Raw genomic sequence first — 16530 nt, forward strand, 5'->3', positions numbered from 1 at the left:
CGTAATTCAAACAACCAGGGGTACACCCCTGCTGTGTCATGGAAGCTTTCCTTCATGCAGATATCGCCCGTTGATAGGATTAATTATTTTAAGCGGACACCAAATGCCATTCGAAGCTCAATCAGAATGCGTCATGTCTCGGCACAACACTGCTCGGTACCCGGCTTGATACTGCTGACGCATTCTGATTGATCTCCAGACGATAAACTACGTTCAGCATCCGCATAGAATAATTTCTCCATTGATAGGGCATCAGTTCTTCAGCAACATCTTTATAGATTATCTCCACTGTGACAAAATCTTCACATCCTCACTACATTGTGCGCAACACTATGGTTTCGTTTGGGACAACTTTTTTAATGCTTCTTAAAACAACTTTTTAATATACAAATTTAAATTATTCTACCAGAAAAATGCTACAAGAAGCAATAAGAAAACCGCCCCAAATGAATTCTATGATGATATCTTTACTCATGACAATCACAATCACTTTCATCTCTTTATACACAGATCTCTTACCACTAACTGTACTAAGTTACATTTACCCAATAGTCACTCCCAACTCCAGAAATATAAAACTAAAAAAAAAACTCATTAAATCAAAATGATTATGAATAAACACAATAAAACAATTAGTGAAAAAAAAACCATACGTATAAGATAACTAGACAAGAAGCTCATCATATTATTAGCACCATTGATACCCAGAACGAAAGACCAAAAGCTATATAACAAGTGACAAATTGCATTTAGAGGACTAGTTATAAAAAAAAAGTATGTAAATTTCATCTTATAGCAATCAGCTCTTTTTGTATAAAATAACCATTGCATGCAACATGAAAACTCTCATGCATCACACAATAAAACATAACAAAAGAAAAAAAAAAGGAATTAGAGGCACAATTCAAGTAGGCCAAGCAGATGGGGAAGTTTAGATAACCAGGAATAATAGATCGAAGGATTCTACCATCCCATTATAACTCATCATAAATTTGTTTGCAACCAAAATACGCAGAAGAAAGTGCAATTATTTGGGGCCAATGTCCTTGAGCGCACAGATCTGTTCTTCCCCCATAGCAGACATCACAGTCACCACAAGATCTTTACCCTCCGCAAAACCGTCTTTGATCTATATGTTCATAAAATCATGTAAAACTGAATTCAGATATTGAGTAAATATGTCGGGAAATAAGTCTTATATATCAAATGTAAAATTCAATCAAAATAAATGACCAGCTTTTAAACATATAATGCATCATATAGCACATTGAATGAAGTAGATTTAGGCTTCGTTTGGGACGGCTTTCTTCTTGCTTTCTGAAACAGATTTTCAGCATAATTTTTTTTTTGGATTTTAAAATTTTTACTAGAAAGTCGTTTTAAAAAATAGTACGAAAGCTGTCCCAAACGAAATTTTAGACGCTAAAACTTGTGCTTCGTTTGGGACAGCTTTTTTATTGCTTCTTAAAGCTGCTTTCTCGTACAAAAATTAAGAATTTTGTACTAAAAAGATGCTTTAAGAAGCAGTAAGAAAGCTGTCCCAAACAAAGCCTTAGAAGTGCTGAAGGTATACATATGAATAAATAAGAGGGCAAATCTACTTTTCAAGGTTCCCAAAAGATGCCATGGAAACGACAAAAGTTTCTTAAGAATGCTGGTCAATCAATTTAAAACTAGAAAAGTGCTAAGATGACACTGCATCTGGATAACAAAAAAATAGAGTACAGAAAATAAACTTGTCAAGCACCCAGAGCTATGCTGTAGGAAAATAAAAATCTCTCAATAATGATGATCCAATCCAGAATCCAATACTAAATACAAAATAAAACAGATGATTAAAAGCATTGTACAAGAATTATTGTTTAACCAAATAAAGTGACTGACTGAAACTAGAACTGTCACGGTTTTGTTAGGAAATATTTGAAATTCTCAAATAAAACTTAACCATCTTGATGAAATCAGCAAGAATGATTGACAAATCCAAAGAAAAAATCAGAAAAATAGTAATTTTATTGCGATAATCAAACTAACGGAAGAAAAATAACAACAAGATACAATTGATCCTCTAATCGAGAGGAAGATCTATCTCTCCCAAATCGGTGTCGCCAGAGCCCAAAAACCTAAACAGAAGAGATCTCAAATTTCAACTGAATTCAAGATGTCCTAACCCTAACAAAACATACTACTTAATTATTAAAATTCAAAAGGAAATCTTTAAACAGCCCCTATTTTGAAATTTCCCTCCTAATTCACTCAAAAATCCTTCCTAAACAGCTCTTTCATGTCGGGGCGATAGGATGAGGCGGAACTTCCGACTATTTTGTATGCAAGCTGGTCCTATCTGGACCGGCTAGACCGGTCCACAGATTTCTCCATTTGATCTCTATCAGTGAATGCACGAAAGCATTTGCATATCTAATATCTCCAGCCAAAATCCTTTTGTTTTTTTCTTATCATCTTTATAATTAATTTGTTTAAAGGGTTCATTTGATTGCCAGTAAATAGAAAACATATTTAAGAAAATAATGATTTAGTTTTTACTCATTTTTATTGGAAAAAAAATAAATCATCCTTTAGGGGAGTTTTGAGAAGGTTTGAAAAGTTCAAAATCAAATTACACCCAAATAATTTTGAATTTAACAAAGTTCATTGCTTTTTCAAAACTTGATTCCCAACTTCAAGCAACTAAGTGAGCCCCAACTTGATTTTTCCTCAACAACATCGAAAGAAAATCCAACCACCATTGCAGCCTTTTACTTGTAATGGTTTCCTACATCAAGATCAATAAAAAAAAATTATAGCTGCTCACAATCAAAGCTATGTGATTTTTTAAGAAATATTTTCTTGAGTGCACAAAGAAATTACTTGATATGCCAAAAAATGCATGCAATCAAATAAAAATGAGCAAACGAAGGAAGGAAGCCAAACTAATGAATTATAGAGCCACTAAAAGATTGCCGAGCAAGTAATATCATCAATTGTGTTTTCAGAAAAAAAAAAGATCCAGAAAGCCCCAGTCAAATAAAAAGGTAACGAACAACTTTATCAAATAAAATTCCATACAACACCTGAGCAAGCAGATTATCATCAGTTGGGAGCCTAAGGTCATCCTTAGTGCTTCCATTCTCAGTAAGAAGGCTCAACTATCATATAAAACACGATATCAGGTGCACATAAAATAAGAATTGAAGTAACAGTACATATGAAATAGTTAAAAAGCATACAAATCCATCCTCAGATATATCAATAAGCTGATAATCAGTGCGGTTAACATGGGGCACCTGCGAAAATAAGCTAATTAACATTAGGAGATTCATAGCTAAACAAACAAACATTTACCATGTTGGCGTTTGGAAGAAAGATAAACAAAAAATGAACCTACATCACAGTTGTGAGAAGAGGGCACAATATCCTCGAGCTTTTTCTGGTTGAAGATATCAATCGCAACAAAGTGGCATTTTGCATGACCATGCTTTCCGGTCTTGGAGGTTGAAACTTCAACAACCTAGTGCAAAACAATATAAAATCAGCACCTTAAATCACTATAAAATCACACGAATTAGAAACAAGAAACCAACCAGAGTTTTTGCAAATAACTTCAACAAACGTAAATCGAACGCCGCACCTCATAAACAATTTTGAAAGTACAATAGAACAACTGCTCAAAGTTGAGTAGCTTAAAAATTAAGACGAGATCAAACAATCAACAATCCCTCCCAAAAGTTTTTAGCACCTAGAAATGTGCTGACCTAAAAGTGGCCAAGATGGGTCTCAAAAACCATTAGATCCATTTTGAGATAAGTGCCACATTAATTACTATGTATTGAGATAATATTACCTATGTATTGCACTTATCTCAAAATAGGTCCAAGAGCCTTGAGATCCATTAATATAACAATTTTGATCACAATATCAGGATCCAATTTTTAATAAATAGAGTACTGATATTCCATCAACATCAACATCAACATCAATCACTACCATCTTATAGAATTTTCCCTTAAGTTTGAGGGGTACATTTCTATCACATAACAAGCCCGATGCATTCCTCCACTTCAACCATCCAACTTGAATTCTGCTGATAATATCCCCATCTATTTCACCATCACTTTGAACAATTGATCCAAGATATCTAAAACGTGTACTCTTATTAATGACTTGATCGCTCAAAGTCACAATCCCCTCACTAGGTCTATTACTACTAAAATTACACTCCATATATTCCGTTTTAGATCTACTCAAGCGAAAACCTTTAGACTCTAAGGTTGACCTCCATAATTCAAGTTTACCTTCAACTCCCTCTCTAGTCTTATCAACAAGAAGAATATCATCAGCAAAAAGCATACACCAAGGTACATCCTCTTGCAAATGTCTAGTGAGAACATCCATGACTAAAGTAAAAAGATATGGGCTTAAGGCTGATCCTTGATGTAACCCAACCGAAATAGGGAAATACTTGGTCAATCCACCTTGTGTTTGAACACAAGTAATAGCTCCTGCATACATATCTTTAATGATTTGAATATAAGCATTATTGACTCCTTTCTTTTCAAGAACTCTCCATAGCTCTTCTCTTGGAACTTTATCATATGCTTTTTCTAAATCAATAAATATCATATGTAGATTCTCCTTATTTTCTTTATATTTCTCCATCAAACCTCTTAATAAATGTATGGCTTCCATAGTCGACTTACCCGGCATGAATCCAAATTGATTTTGAGAAACATTAGTATCATGCCGCAACCTATGCTCCATAACTCACTCCCATAGTTTTAAAGTATGACATATTAACTTAATACCTCTATAATTCGCACAATCTTGTGCATCACCTTTATTCTTAAAAATAGGGATTAACACACTCAATCTCCACTCATCTGGCTTCTTTTTAGTCTTCAAAATAGTATTAAAAAGTTTAGTAAGCCATGAAATTCCTTCATCTCCTAAGCATTTACACACCTCTATTTCAGGTCCAACAGCTTTTTCACCCTTCATTTTCTTTAAAGCCTCTCTAACTTCAGTTTTACTAATACGCCGATAAAAACAAAAATCTTTATTTTCATTTAGAGTGCTAAGATCACTATAGTCAATCTTATTTTTACAATCTTCATTAAAAAGTTTAGCAAAATATCTCATCCACCTTTGTTGAATATCATCTTCTAAGAAAAGTATTTTTTGATCTTCATCCTTAATATACTTCACTTGAACTAAATCCTTACTACTCCTATCTCTTTGTTTGGCTAACTTACACATATATTTTTCTCCCTCTTTAGTATCTAATCTATTATATAAATCACTAAAACCTAATGTATTTGCATCGCATATTACTTTCTTAGCATCCTTACGAGCCACTTTATATATTTCTCAATTATTAGAATTTTTAAAATTAAACCCATCATTTTAAAAAAATCCCAAACATTCATTTAATAAAAACAATTTACTCTATCATTTGAAATTATACTTTAATACAAGGTTATATTTTTTATTATTATATATTACATAATATAACAACAACAATATCAAGCCTTTATCCTACTATGTGGGGTCGGCTACATGAATATTTTTTCTCCATTGTGCTTTGTTAAGAGTCAAATTCTCATTTAAATCTAATAAAAAAAATGTCATTTCTAATATTTTCTAACCAAGTCTTCTTAGGTCCATCTCTACCTTCCTTAACATAAGTCAAATTTAATAGATCTACTCTCCTAACCGGGTCATCGTAAGGCTACCGTTTTATGTGACCAAACCATCTAAAGTGACTCTCCCTAGTCTTATTGGCCACTAGAGCTACTCCAACCTTTTCACGTATATACTCATTTCGTATCTTGTCTCTAAGAATAAAGCCACTCATCCACCTAAGCATCTTCATTTCTGCAACATTTAACATAATATATTATGTTTCTCTTAATGGCCAACATTCCGCACTATAAACCATTGCAGGTCTCACCACTATCTTATAGAATTTTTCCTTAAGTTTGAGGGGTATTTTTCTATCACATAATAAGCTTGATGCATTCCTCCACTTCAACCATCCAACTTGAATTCTACTCATAATATCCCCATCAATTTCATCATTAATATGAACAATAGACCTAAGATATCTAAAATGTGTACTCTTCTTAATGACTTGATCGCCCAAAGTCACAATTCCCCACTAGATATATTATTACTAAAATTACACTATGTATTGGGTTTTAGATCTACTCAAACGAAAGCCTTTAGACTATACGGTTGACCTCCCATAATTCAAGTTTATCTTCAACTCTCTCTAGTAGAATCAATATGAAGAATATCATCAGCAAAAAGAATACACTATGGTACATCCTCTTGCAAATGTCTATTTAAGGACATCCATGACTAAAGCAAAAAGATATGAGCTTAAGGATGATCCTAAATGTAATCAAACTGAAATAGGAAAATACTTGGTCAAACCACCTTGTGTTTGAACACAAGTAATAGCTCTTGCATTCCTTAATGACTTGAATATAAGCATTATTAATTCATTTCTTTTCTAGAAGTCTCTATAGCACTTCTATTGAAACTTTTTCCTTTTACTTTCTCTGAATCAATAAATATCATATATAAATCCTTCTTATTCTCTATATACTTCTCCATCAAACCTCTCAATAAATGTAAGCAAATAAAAATTTTCTAATTCCAACAATTTTATATTTAGAGGTTGTTTGGTTGGCTAAAATGAATGTAGTGTAAAAGAAATACTTTGGAGCCGTTTGGATGAGTGTGAAGTAAATTCTAAGTGAATTTTTTTTGTTTGATTTGATGTGAAATGAATATAGTGTAAAGTATAAGGATAGTGGCGACTGATGGGCGGCGGCCAACGGTGGTTGTTGATGAAGGTGATAGCCAACGGCAGTGATGACTAGAGGTGGTGGCCGGCAAAGGTGACGGCCAATCGTGGTGGCTGATGGAGGTGGTGGCCAGCGGCTACCGACGACGGCCAGCTGCGAATCGTGGAAGAGCTAATTTGTGTCACCAAACTCAGAGTTTGTCTTTGTAGACCCACGAGGCACAAGTGATCCATATTTTAGAAAAATTACTATCAATTATTGGCAACATTTTGAAACCAAACCAAACTGGTCTGTTCAACCGTGAAGCAGCCAGATTACTGGTCTAGTTAACTTCAAAAACCACATTTGCATTATACTGGCTTGAACCGATTTCAACTGTTGGTTCGACCGAAAAACTATCGAACCATTCCTGGTTTAGTATATCCGGCCGATTATATAAAATATTTATTTTAATTAAATTTTTAAGTAATATAATTTAGTTTATTAAATTCTTATGTATTTTAAAAATATTTTTATAAGATATGGAAACGAATTCAACCATGATATATACATGTCATATCAAATACATGATTCATTGTAAGATATGTGTACTTTACACTATATAAAGAGTTAAAGGCAACTACCATAAACTATTCTATGATGTGAGACTAAAAAGCTACATGAAAACTATATGAGTTAGAATATGACTTTAGGTTGTTTGGGCTAAAATTTTTGGGTAGTTTGGGCTACAAATTTTTTTAATGTGTATTATAAATTTATATTATATATATTTTAAATTTTTTAAAAAAATGTTTAATCGTGTATTTATATTTATAATATGCATATATTTATATTCATATTAATGATTAATCAAGCTTCTTACCGCGCTTTATATCTCTTTAATAGAGTTTGTTCAAATATCTTAATTGAGATAATTATATATTCACTTTTAAAATTTTCATTTATTATATAAATTATATTATAATTGAATAATTTTAATATTTATTATATTATCCGATTCAACACCGATCGAACTAATGAACATTGAACCTAATTCTTATTGTAGACATTACAAAATTGCTACATAGCATAATTAAATAGAGTATATAGAGAACGAATAAGAGCTACAATCAATAAGGGCATCTCCAACCGAACTCCAAATGCTTGAAAGGCGTTGGTGCAGAGCTCCGGCGGAACGGTAAAAATTCTGCTATTTGCTTGCGGGTGAACAGTGGGACGCCAATATTGGCGTTGCACTGTTCATCCCCGCTATTTTTCTATCTCTACCTACCTTGCCGAAGAAACGCACGAAAAGAAGAAAGAAGGTTACCTTCGCAAATTTGGAGTTCGATTGGATGAATCACAGCATTTTTTTAGTTTAACGCCATTTTGAAGTGAAAAATGAGATTTTCGGTTGGAGATGGTCTAAGTAGTAAGGGGAATTTCAAGCGAATTCTGAATTGAGGGGGTCTTGTAATGCTCTTTTGATGTAACCCATAATAACCTAGAAGCACTCTAGGATAGTTGACGAGCACTTTTGGGAAAATAACCTTGACTAATTAGTGACTCCATAAGTCATTTGGTTGGTTTCCTCGACTTATTATCAAGGCCCAAGTTTAACAAATTAAAATTGGAGGTGAAATTAGAGTCAACTTCTAGCCAACTTATTATATAATCAGTTTTGGCTGTGGGTGAATTGAAGTTTTGTTCCAAATTGAATTTGGTTCAAGTCAACTCTCAGTCAAGGACTTCTTGAATCCAATTCAACTTGATTAAGGTAAATATGGGTGTAATTGTTTGGCAATAACCACATGGGGTCAAGTAGGGTTTAGTAAATCCTCTAAATCCAGATTTAATAAATACGGGGGCTATTAAATCCTAAGGGGTTGTTTGGTATGGGAATTACGCTCGGATTTACGATAAATCCTGCCAAACATTTTTCAAGTGCTTCGTAAATCCCGATCCTAGGTAAATCCCAGATTTACAAATTTACGGCGTAAATTCGGGATTTAGTAAATCTCCCGGTTTGGCGGTTTAATGGAATTTACACTGGCGATAACTCTCTCCCGTGGCGCCCATGTCGGGAGTAGCTGCAACCGCCCTCGTCATGCTTCGCCTCAGCCTCTTGACCGCCACCTCAGCGTCTTCCTCTGCGATTCGTCTTCATCCGTAGTCACTGCGAGCAGGGTTTTCTCATCGCACAGGTAATGTGAAGAATTATGTTGATCTGAAAGGGACAACTTGGATACAAAATTTATGAAGTTTTGATGAGTTCGTTCAAAACTCTTACCTCAGCGAAGTAGGTGATAGCGAAGGAATGGAGAAGAGGAAAAGCAAACCCTAGACAATACTAAGGACCTCCAGGTAATGGTAGAGAAGAATGACTTATCCTTAATTAAGAATATATCTAATTAACTTAACTGATATAAATTGGAATATAAATAAATAATTAGATATTCAGTAATGTAAATATTAATTAATTAATAAATTAATAATGGAATATTTAATTGATTGTGAGATAATTAATAGTAAAAAATTAAAATAACACTTAAAATTCATTAAAGTAAATTATAGTTAAATAATTACCATTGTGATTAGTATTCAACTTGGATTTATTATGTTGTATGCACTTATCTTGAATTTATAACAATCTTATTGATGCAATTCAACACTGCTTCGTCTCATTTAAATCTCTAACTGTCATAAATCTTGAAATATGTTACCAAATAGTTTCTTAAGATTTAATATTTGTCATACCAAACAGTTTTCAGAATTTAACACCCTCATGATTTGTTAAATATGGATTTACAGGATTTACTAAATCCCACTGAAGTTAAATCCTATTTGTTGTCAAACAGCTCCTAAGAATTGTTTGGCATGATAGAGGTTAAATCCAATTAAATCTTGAATAATCGTTTGGCAACTTATTTCAAGATTTAAAGTGATTAGACCATTGAAATTTTTAATTATTAATTACACTATTAATTATGTGATCACTTATTTAAATTTCACTTTAATAACTAAGTATCTAAATATTTAATTACAAGTAACTATTTAAGTGTTACTAAGAATTTAATTACTAATTATAATATTATTTATCTAATTAATTATTTGGGTGTTATTTAATAAACAATATTAATTAATAACTATATTATTCTTTGCTTAATTAAGTTTTTAAGTGTTGTTTAAATGACTAATTATTGTTTTTCGTCCTTGCCATTTAGCAAGTGCTGCAGCCTCACGTGAAGTCGAGCTACAGGCTTCAGCCTTCAGCAACTACTTCGAGGAGAACGACACCACGTAAAATCGATCGTTGCATTAGGTCTGTCAGCTTTTGCTCCTTCCGTCTCCAGGAGAGCGAATTCAACATCTCGTGGCAATAGAGCTCGCCTTCGGACGACAGCATGTCATGCCTCAGAGGACGGAAGACCAGTATTTCTCCGCGCCTTTCTCCACAATCTGCCGAACTCCCATATATAGAAAATCCGGGATTTAATGGAAAAAGTAGAAAAACGGATGATTAAATTGTCGTCAGATTTAACATGTTTTTTTTTTCTTTGTATTTGGCGGGATTTAGGTTAAATCCTGCTACCAAATAGCACCTATATATAAGATCAATGGCTCGGAAAACAGATAGGCAAGAACAAACAGTGAAAAAAAAATACCAACTCAGCAATTAACAACCATCCAAAGTTCCATATAATATCCAACATCTAAAGAAACCCCCAAATTATACAGAATATAAAGATGAAAATGACGCCATCGAGAACGAACCTTGCAGGGTCTGCCCTTGATAACGATGTATCCATTCTTACGGATCGTTCCAGCCTGCTGTGGATAAGTCTTCGAAGCGCCGGCATCGGCCTTCGATTCGAAGTGCTGCTCCTCGTCCGACATGACCTCTTCGTTCTACACATCAGCAAAGAAACAGTAATCTTCCCGGATGAAACCATTAGAAATCAATAAAATAAATACCTAATTAAAGGGTAAAAGGTCTGCACCAACGGATAACTAGAACGGAAGCTGCCGTCGATGAGGCGAGCGGCGGCGGACGAGGAATTGGATCAAAATTAGAAATTATCTTTTGGCTTCGGCGTTAAGGACGGAAAAGGGCATAAAAATCCAGGAGGTACGATGTTCCGCAGGTTCTGTTTAATTCACTTCAGTTTTTCACCAAAATTCGTAATACTACACGTGGTATATTCCGTATGCAAACACGTGGCTTTTCTATTATCCAAGGGATTAAGCTGTACCAGCAAGAGTGGGGCCCAGTTTGTGATGGGATAGCTTGGAAGTAACGCACCGCTGGATTCGAACCTTATCCTATCCCAGCGCCAGATTCGAATTCTGTCCAAATAGGGCTGTTTAGCGAGGTGAGTCAACTCAGTTCGGGCTCGACTCTATAAATAACTTGTAAGGTGAGCTTACTAAACTAACAAGACAAATTTAAGTATAAAGTCATATTTCATATTCTTTTATTATGTGATTATTTATTATTTATCTATAATTTATTTATTTTGAATTATTTTATTATAATAATTACTTAATCCCTTAATTGAAAGGTATCTAATTGGGTAAAATGCTATATAAGTATGATATATTTTACAATTGACCTCATAAATTTAGGTAACTCATGGGTGCTAATTATAAATTTGATTATAATAAATTTTGCATTATATTATTTATGAATTTAATAAATATTTTAGCAAGTAATTTAATACAATAAAAATCATGGCGAAATTTAAGCTTTTGTTTTTAAATTTAAAAATATATGTAATTAAGAAAAAAATATGCTTTTAATTTTAAATTATATACAAATTTGTGTAGAACTGACAATCTAATGCTATGAAAATTGTGAAGAAAATAATTGTTAAATATCATATTAAGATTTCATTCGGAATAGCATTCTTATTGCATTGTTTTTTGGATCATAATCATATTTATATTTGACCACTGCTTTTTCATTATTTTTAAGAACTTTTTGTATTAGAAATTTGCTTAGGCTTCATTTGAGACGGCTTTCTTACTGTTTATTAAAACATATTTTTAGTACAAAATTAAAATTTTTATACTAGAAAGCTGATTTAAGAAGCAATAAAAAAGTCGTCCCAAATAAAATCTTAAAAAAAAAAAATTTCTTCACAGCTGCTTTACAATCAACTTTACAAGATTTACTTATAATAAACTAATAGTTGATCATATATCATATACTCAATAATCTCAAGTATCTCGAGTAAAAAACATATATTTTAACGAGATTAATTCGATTATAAAAATGTGAACTTCATCGAGTTTTCCCAACTCGTTATAAACTGATCTCTTGATCAAAACTCGACCATTGATTAGTTCGCCGGTTTTAAGATTCCAAAATTTTTATAATGATGAATAACTTTAAGAGCATCTGATATCTTACAGAAAAGCTTCATCACTATTCATAAATCTTAAAATGTAATCAAATATATAATTCATTTGCCAATAACTAAAAATCAGCCATCGGATTGCATTGTTAACCAAAAAAAACATTTATCATTTAAAATATTGCACCAAATCAAAATTCGAAGATCATATTTTTTTCAGTAAACAGTCTTTGCTTTTAATTGGAGTTGCTCTTAACTCTTTGGAGTCTTGGCAAATTTTGGTTTATCCTAAAATAGAAAATTAAATTTAAATTTCTTAAATTTTAAATATATATGACGAAAAGTCGAAAACTAATATGAAAAATCTATTTAATGTTATAATTAGATCTCCCAATCATTGCCATAATTAGAGACCTAATTAATGATGTAATTAAAAGTCTTTCTTTCATTGTCATAATGTCATACTTAGATCTCCTAATCATTGCCATAATCTGGCGCCTATGCCATTGTTGGCTTCAGGAAAGTCTTTCTTTCCTTGTCTTTTGTGATTTTCTGTGTTTTGTGGTTGGTTTTTCCCGTTTCGTCCACCTTTGGCCGTGCGCGACCGGAATGGCGGTGAATCAGATCTTGGATCCTAGTTTTTTTAATGGATCTACGAAATCCCGCTCCTTCTTAGATGACCTCTTTGGTTCTTCGATGTTTGCTTTCCTGAGCTTAAAATGTTGACCTTTCGCGGTTTACACTCGTTGTGGATCTCCGAAGAGGAGATCCTTGCGTTTGTGGCTCCTTTCTAGTTTTTGTTGGTTGGTTTTTTTTTCCTTCCTGCCGTCCTAGCTTGAATTATATCCATACGTTTTTTTAACCTGAAACGGATTGCCGATTTTTCGGTAACGATGCTAAACCTAACACATGTTTTGATTAAATTGATGAATGATCTGGATTATAGCAAAGTGTTATGTCACAAATCTTACTTTGTGAATAATTATTACATGAAGTTAACTAAATGATCTCCCTCTCTTGATATTGGTGTTTAGTCTCCTATGATTCTCATATGAATCTCTTTTCCAAACTTAAGGCCGCATCTCTTCCCCCCTTCCCTGTGTTCTTCATGCTTTGGGTGCTTCATTTAGTTCGTCTATTAAAAGTTGACAACGCCAACTCCACTAGCTCTCAGCCTTCTCTTGCTCGTGTTTTGGTTGAGCTTGACATTACCAAAAAGTATCCAGACAAAGTGTGACTTGGTCCAGATAAGTGTGGTTACATTCAGCTTGTTCAAATGGAGGCTTTCCCTCCATTTTGTAGTCATTCTAAATCTATTGGGCATGTGTGGGGGGAGTGTCGATCTTCTATCCCTCTCACTGTTTCTACTCGGAATATTACTGGACTTATGGAAAATGTTGTTAATGGTATTGTTGATGTTGTTATTCCTAACCTTGAGGGGGATAATAGTGAGGTTTCTGATCTTATGGTTCATCCTGATACTTTTCCTATTGTCGTGCCTAGTGCTCCTCATGATGTTTATCATAAGGGATGTGGATGTTGTTGTTTCTCTGATTTCTCTTTTGCATATGGCTTCTTCTTCGGGTGTTAATGTGGATGTTGATGTGGTTATGGAAATTGGTGTTAATGCGGATGTTGTTGTAGTTGTGGAAACTAATCCTTGTATGACTAATTTTATAGCATCCAATTCTTTGGAAAATGGTGAAGATTTTATTCCTTTGCCAGTTTTGGTCATTGATGTGCTTATTCAAAATGAAGTTGGTTTGGTTGTTCAGCATCTTGATACATATGGTATGGATTTGAATAATGAATTGCCTATTTCAAATGATCTTATTTCTTTTGTCTCTAAGGATGGTTATGCTGGTAGTATGGAACCAAAAGATAATGTTTTATTTGTTGATGTTCCTGTTACGATTATCTCTACTAACGAGTTAAAAAATCAACTGGCTTCCAATTTTTTACAAGGTTGTGTGGATTAATTCGATTGGCTGGATGGATCCTTTTATTCGCCTTGCGAGGATATTGAGGATAAAATGGATGAGCCGGAGGATGATTTTCAAGAGTTGTATAAATTGAATGTAACTCATATTGTTTAAAAAGTCTTTTCTCGTGGTGTGGTAAACATCAAATACGTAAATAAAAAAGAAGTAATTGTTGTTTGTCTTGGTGTTTATATTGTTTGGCCTTTATCTATTCAAGTTTCTTCTTTTTTGTATGATTGGGGTCCTTAACTACTGGCTCTTGGTTGGTGGTTGGTTGATATGTGTGCTTGGTTGTCGAGTTGGATCTTTTATTTGCTCGCTTTTGTTGTGGTTCCCTCCTATGGGTTGTTGGCGTGTTGCTGCTTGGTGGGGGTTTACTTGGATTTTTATTTGTGGCCTCTTTTGCTTCTTCCTATTTTTGTTTGGTCTTTAGCAGGTGGCCTCTTTTTGCTTGCTATGTTGTCATTTGTTTGCTAGTGGACTCCTTTTGCTTGCTATAGTGTCGTCTGTGGATTATGCTGGTTAATGGTTATGCTCTTATGGCTAGTTGCCCCTTTTGGGCCTTTTCTGATTGTCTTTTAATTTTGGTATATTGTAATAGGTAGGATAACTAGCTCTTAGGTTTTTCTTCGAGGGTTATATTTTCAGAGAGCATTATGATTCTTTAAGGGCTTGTATTTTTTTTATTGAACGCGTATGTCCCTCTGCGGGTTTTTCCCCAAAAAAAATTAATGATGTAATTAAAGCCAATAAAAGCTTTTATAACCAATGTTGAATTAGATATGAAAAGGTTTCCATAACAATCTGTATATTGTAATAGGTAGGATAACTGGCTCTTAGGTTTTTCTTCGAGGGCTATATTTTTAGAGAGCATTATGATTCTTTAAGGGCTTGTATTTTTTTTATTGAACGCGTAGGTCCCTCTGCGGGTTTTTCCCCAAAAAAAATTAATGATGTAATTAAAGCCAATAAAAGCTTTTATAACCAATGTTGAATTAGATATGAAAAAATTTTCATAACAATCTTCACATCGTCTTTCACTTCAATAAGTGGAAGATAACAAAACAAACTCCAATATCAAAACGACTATAACAAGATGGTTGCCTACATACCTCCCCAAGGGATGAAGCCAGTAGTAGTTCTTAAGAAATAAATGAATAATCAGTCATGAGCCTGAATGTTCACCAAACTCATATATTAGGTGAACTTCTAAACGGGTAGAACCTCTGTGAGCATTTATGTTGGATTCTCCTTCTTATCGATCTTCTTCAATTGGACATTAAATTCATCAATCAAATTCAGAACAAAATGGTGCCTTACATTAATGTTCTTAGTATGAGCAAGATAAACCAAATTTGTGGCCAAGAATATCACATTCTGACTATCGCAGGATACCATTATAGACTCTTGATCAACTCCCAAGGCATCTAGTAGGTCATGCATCCATATTGCTTCCTTCATCGCCTCCGTAACTACCAAGTACTTAGCCTTCGTATTAGACAAAGCAACAATAGAATAAAGAACCGATCTCCAACTGATTTGACCTCTTGTCAGTGTGAATAAATAACCAGTCGTAAACCTACGCCTATCAATATTACTAGCGTAATCTGAGCCAGTGTAGCACACACATAAATCAATAACAATGACTGCCTCTCAAAAGCCAAGCCTATAACGATTGTACCATTTAAATACCTAAGAATACTCTTCACAATGTTCTAATGACTCCTTTCCCGATCATGCATGAACCTGCTCACAACAGTAATTGCTTGTGCAATGTCTAGTCCAATACAAACCATGATATATATCAGACTGCAATTGCACTAGCAAAAGGAACCGATCACATATCTTTCCTCTCTTGATCATCTTTAGGACACTGATCTAAGCTAAACTGGAAATGAGATGTAATTGGTAGACTCACATCCTTGCTCAAGTCATCAACCTTATACTTTTCAGCACATTCTGAACATAAGCTCGTTGTGAGAGCCAAACCTTCCTATTTGTCTTGTCCCTAAGAATCCCCATGCCAAAAATTATATTTTGACAGTTGATTCTTCATCCTATGAGACATATGTAATAAACATTCATCAAAATATGGAAGAACGTAGATGAACTCATCTTTGATAATTTTTTTAAAATATGCTCCTTGTGCAGCAGCCCACCTTTGCACATGCTCGCTATGCATGCGCAACCCACAACGCAATCAAACCCGACACCTTCTCGCACACTCAACTTTCAATCATGTGCCATGTTCCTGTGCGGCCGCCGTGCTCGTACACGAACTTTGCACCCACTCGCACACGTCTAACTGCAAACCTGCTCGTCTCCGCTCGACCCAGAAAACCAAAGATATCAAAATTACTGTAAAATCATATCGAAATCCTGCTCTGATATCAATTGTTGTGCAAA

The 16530-nt window shown here is 34.0% G+C and overlaps 1 protein-coding gene across 3 annotated transcripts; it reads right to left on the bottom strand.

The window, feature by feature from the left end:
- Positions 1-725: 725 nt before the first annotated feature.
- On the bottom strand, positions 726-10926 carry LOC110109221 (eukaryotic translation initiation factor 5A-2-like). 3 transcript variants are annotated; one of them, XM_020840180.2, is made up of 6 exons: positions 10787-10926; positions 10560-10694; positions 3383-3505; positions 3225-3281; positions 3069-3143; positions 726-1129 (listed from the first exon to the last, which is right to left on the bottom strand). In XM_020840180.2, exons 2-6 carry the CDS (start codon positions 10680-10682, stop codon positions 1028-1030), a joined length of 480 nt encoding a protein of 159 aa, XP_020695839.1. In that variant the 5' UTR covers positions 10683-10694; positions 10787-10926; the 3' UTR covers positions 726-1027. The 3 variants fall into 3 exon arrangements, with proteins under 3 accessions (XP_020695839.1, XP_020695840.1, XP_028556254.1); XM_020840181.2 differs by having other exon boundaries at positions 10761-10906; XM_028700421.1 differs by having other exon boundaries at positions 10791-10884.
- Positions 10927-16530: the final 5604 nt, after the last annotated feature.

This window comes from Dendrobium catenatum, unplaced genomic scaffold (genome assembly GCF_001605985.2).
Source record: "Dendrobium catenatum unplaced genomic scaffold, ASM160598v2 fragScaff_scaffold_1520, whole genome shotgun sequence".
Taxonomy (NCBI): domain Eukaryota; kingdom Viridiplantae; phylum Streptophyta; class Magnoliopsida; order Asparagales; family Orchidaceae; genus Dendrobium; species Dendrobium catenatum.

Excerpts from the sequence above, each read along its gene's own strand:
- LOC110109221 (XM_020840180.2), bottom strand. The coding sequence starts at position 10,682 with ATGTCGGACGAGGAGCAGCACTTCGAATCGAAGGCCGATGCCGGCGCT. Across the intron at positions 3,506-10,559 it reads TCAAGGGCAGACCCTGCAAG|GTTGTTGAAGTTTCAACCTC; the intron begins GTTCGTTCTCGA and ends GTTTTGCACTAG. Across the intron at positions 1,130-3,068 it reads ATGATAATCTGCTTGCTCAG|ATCAAAGACGGTTTTGCGGA; the intron begins GTGTTGTATGGA and ends ATGAACATATAG.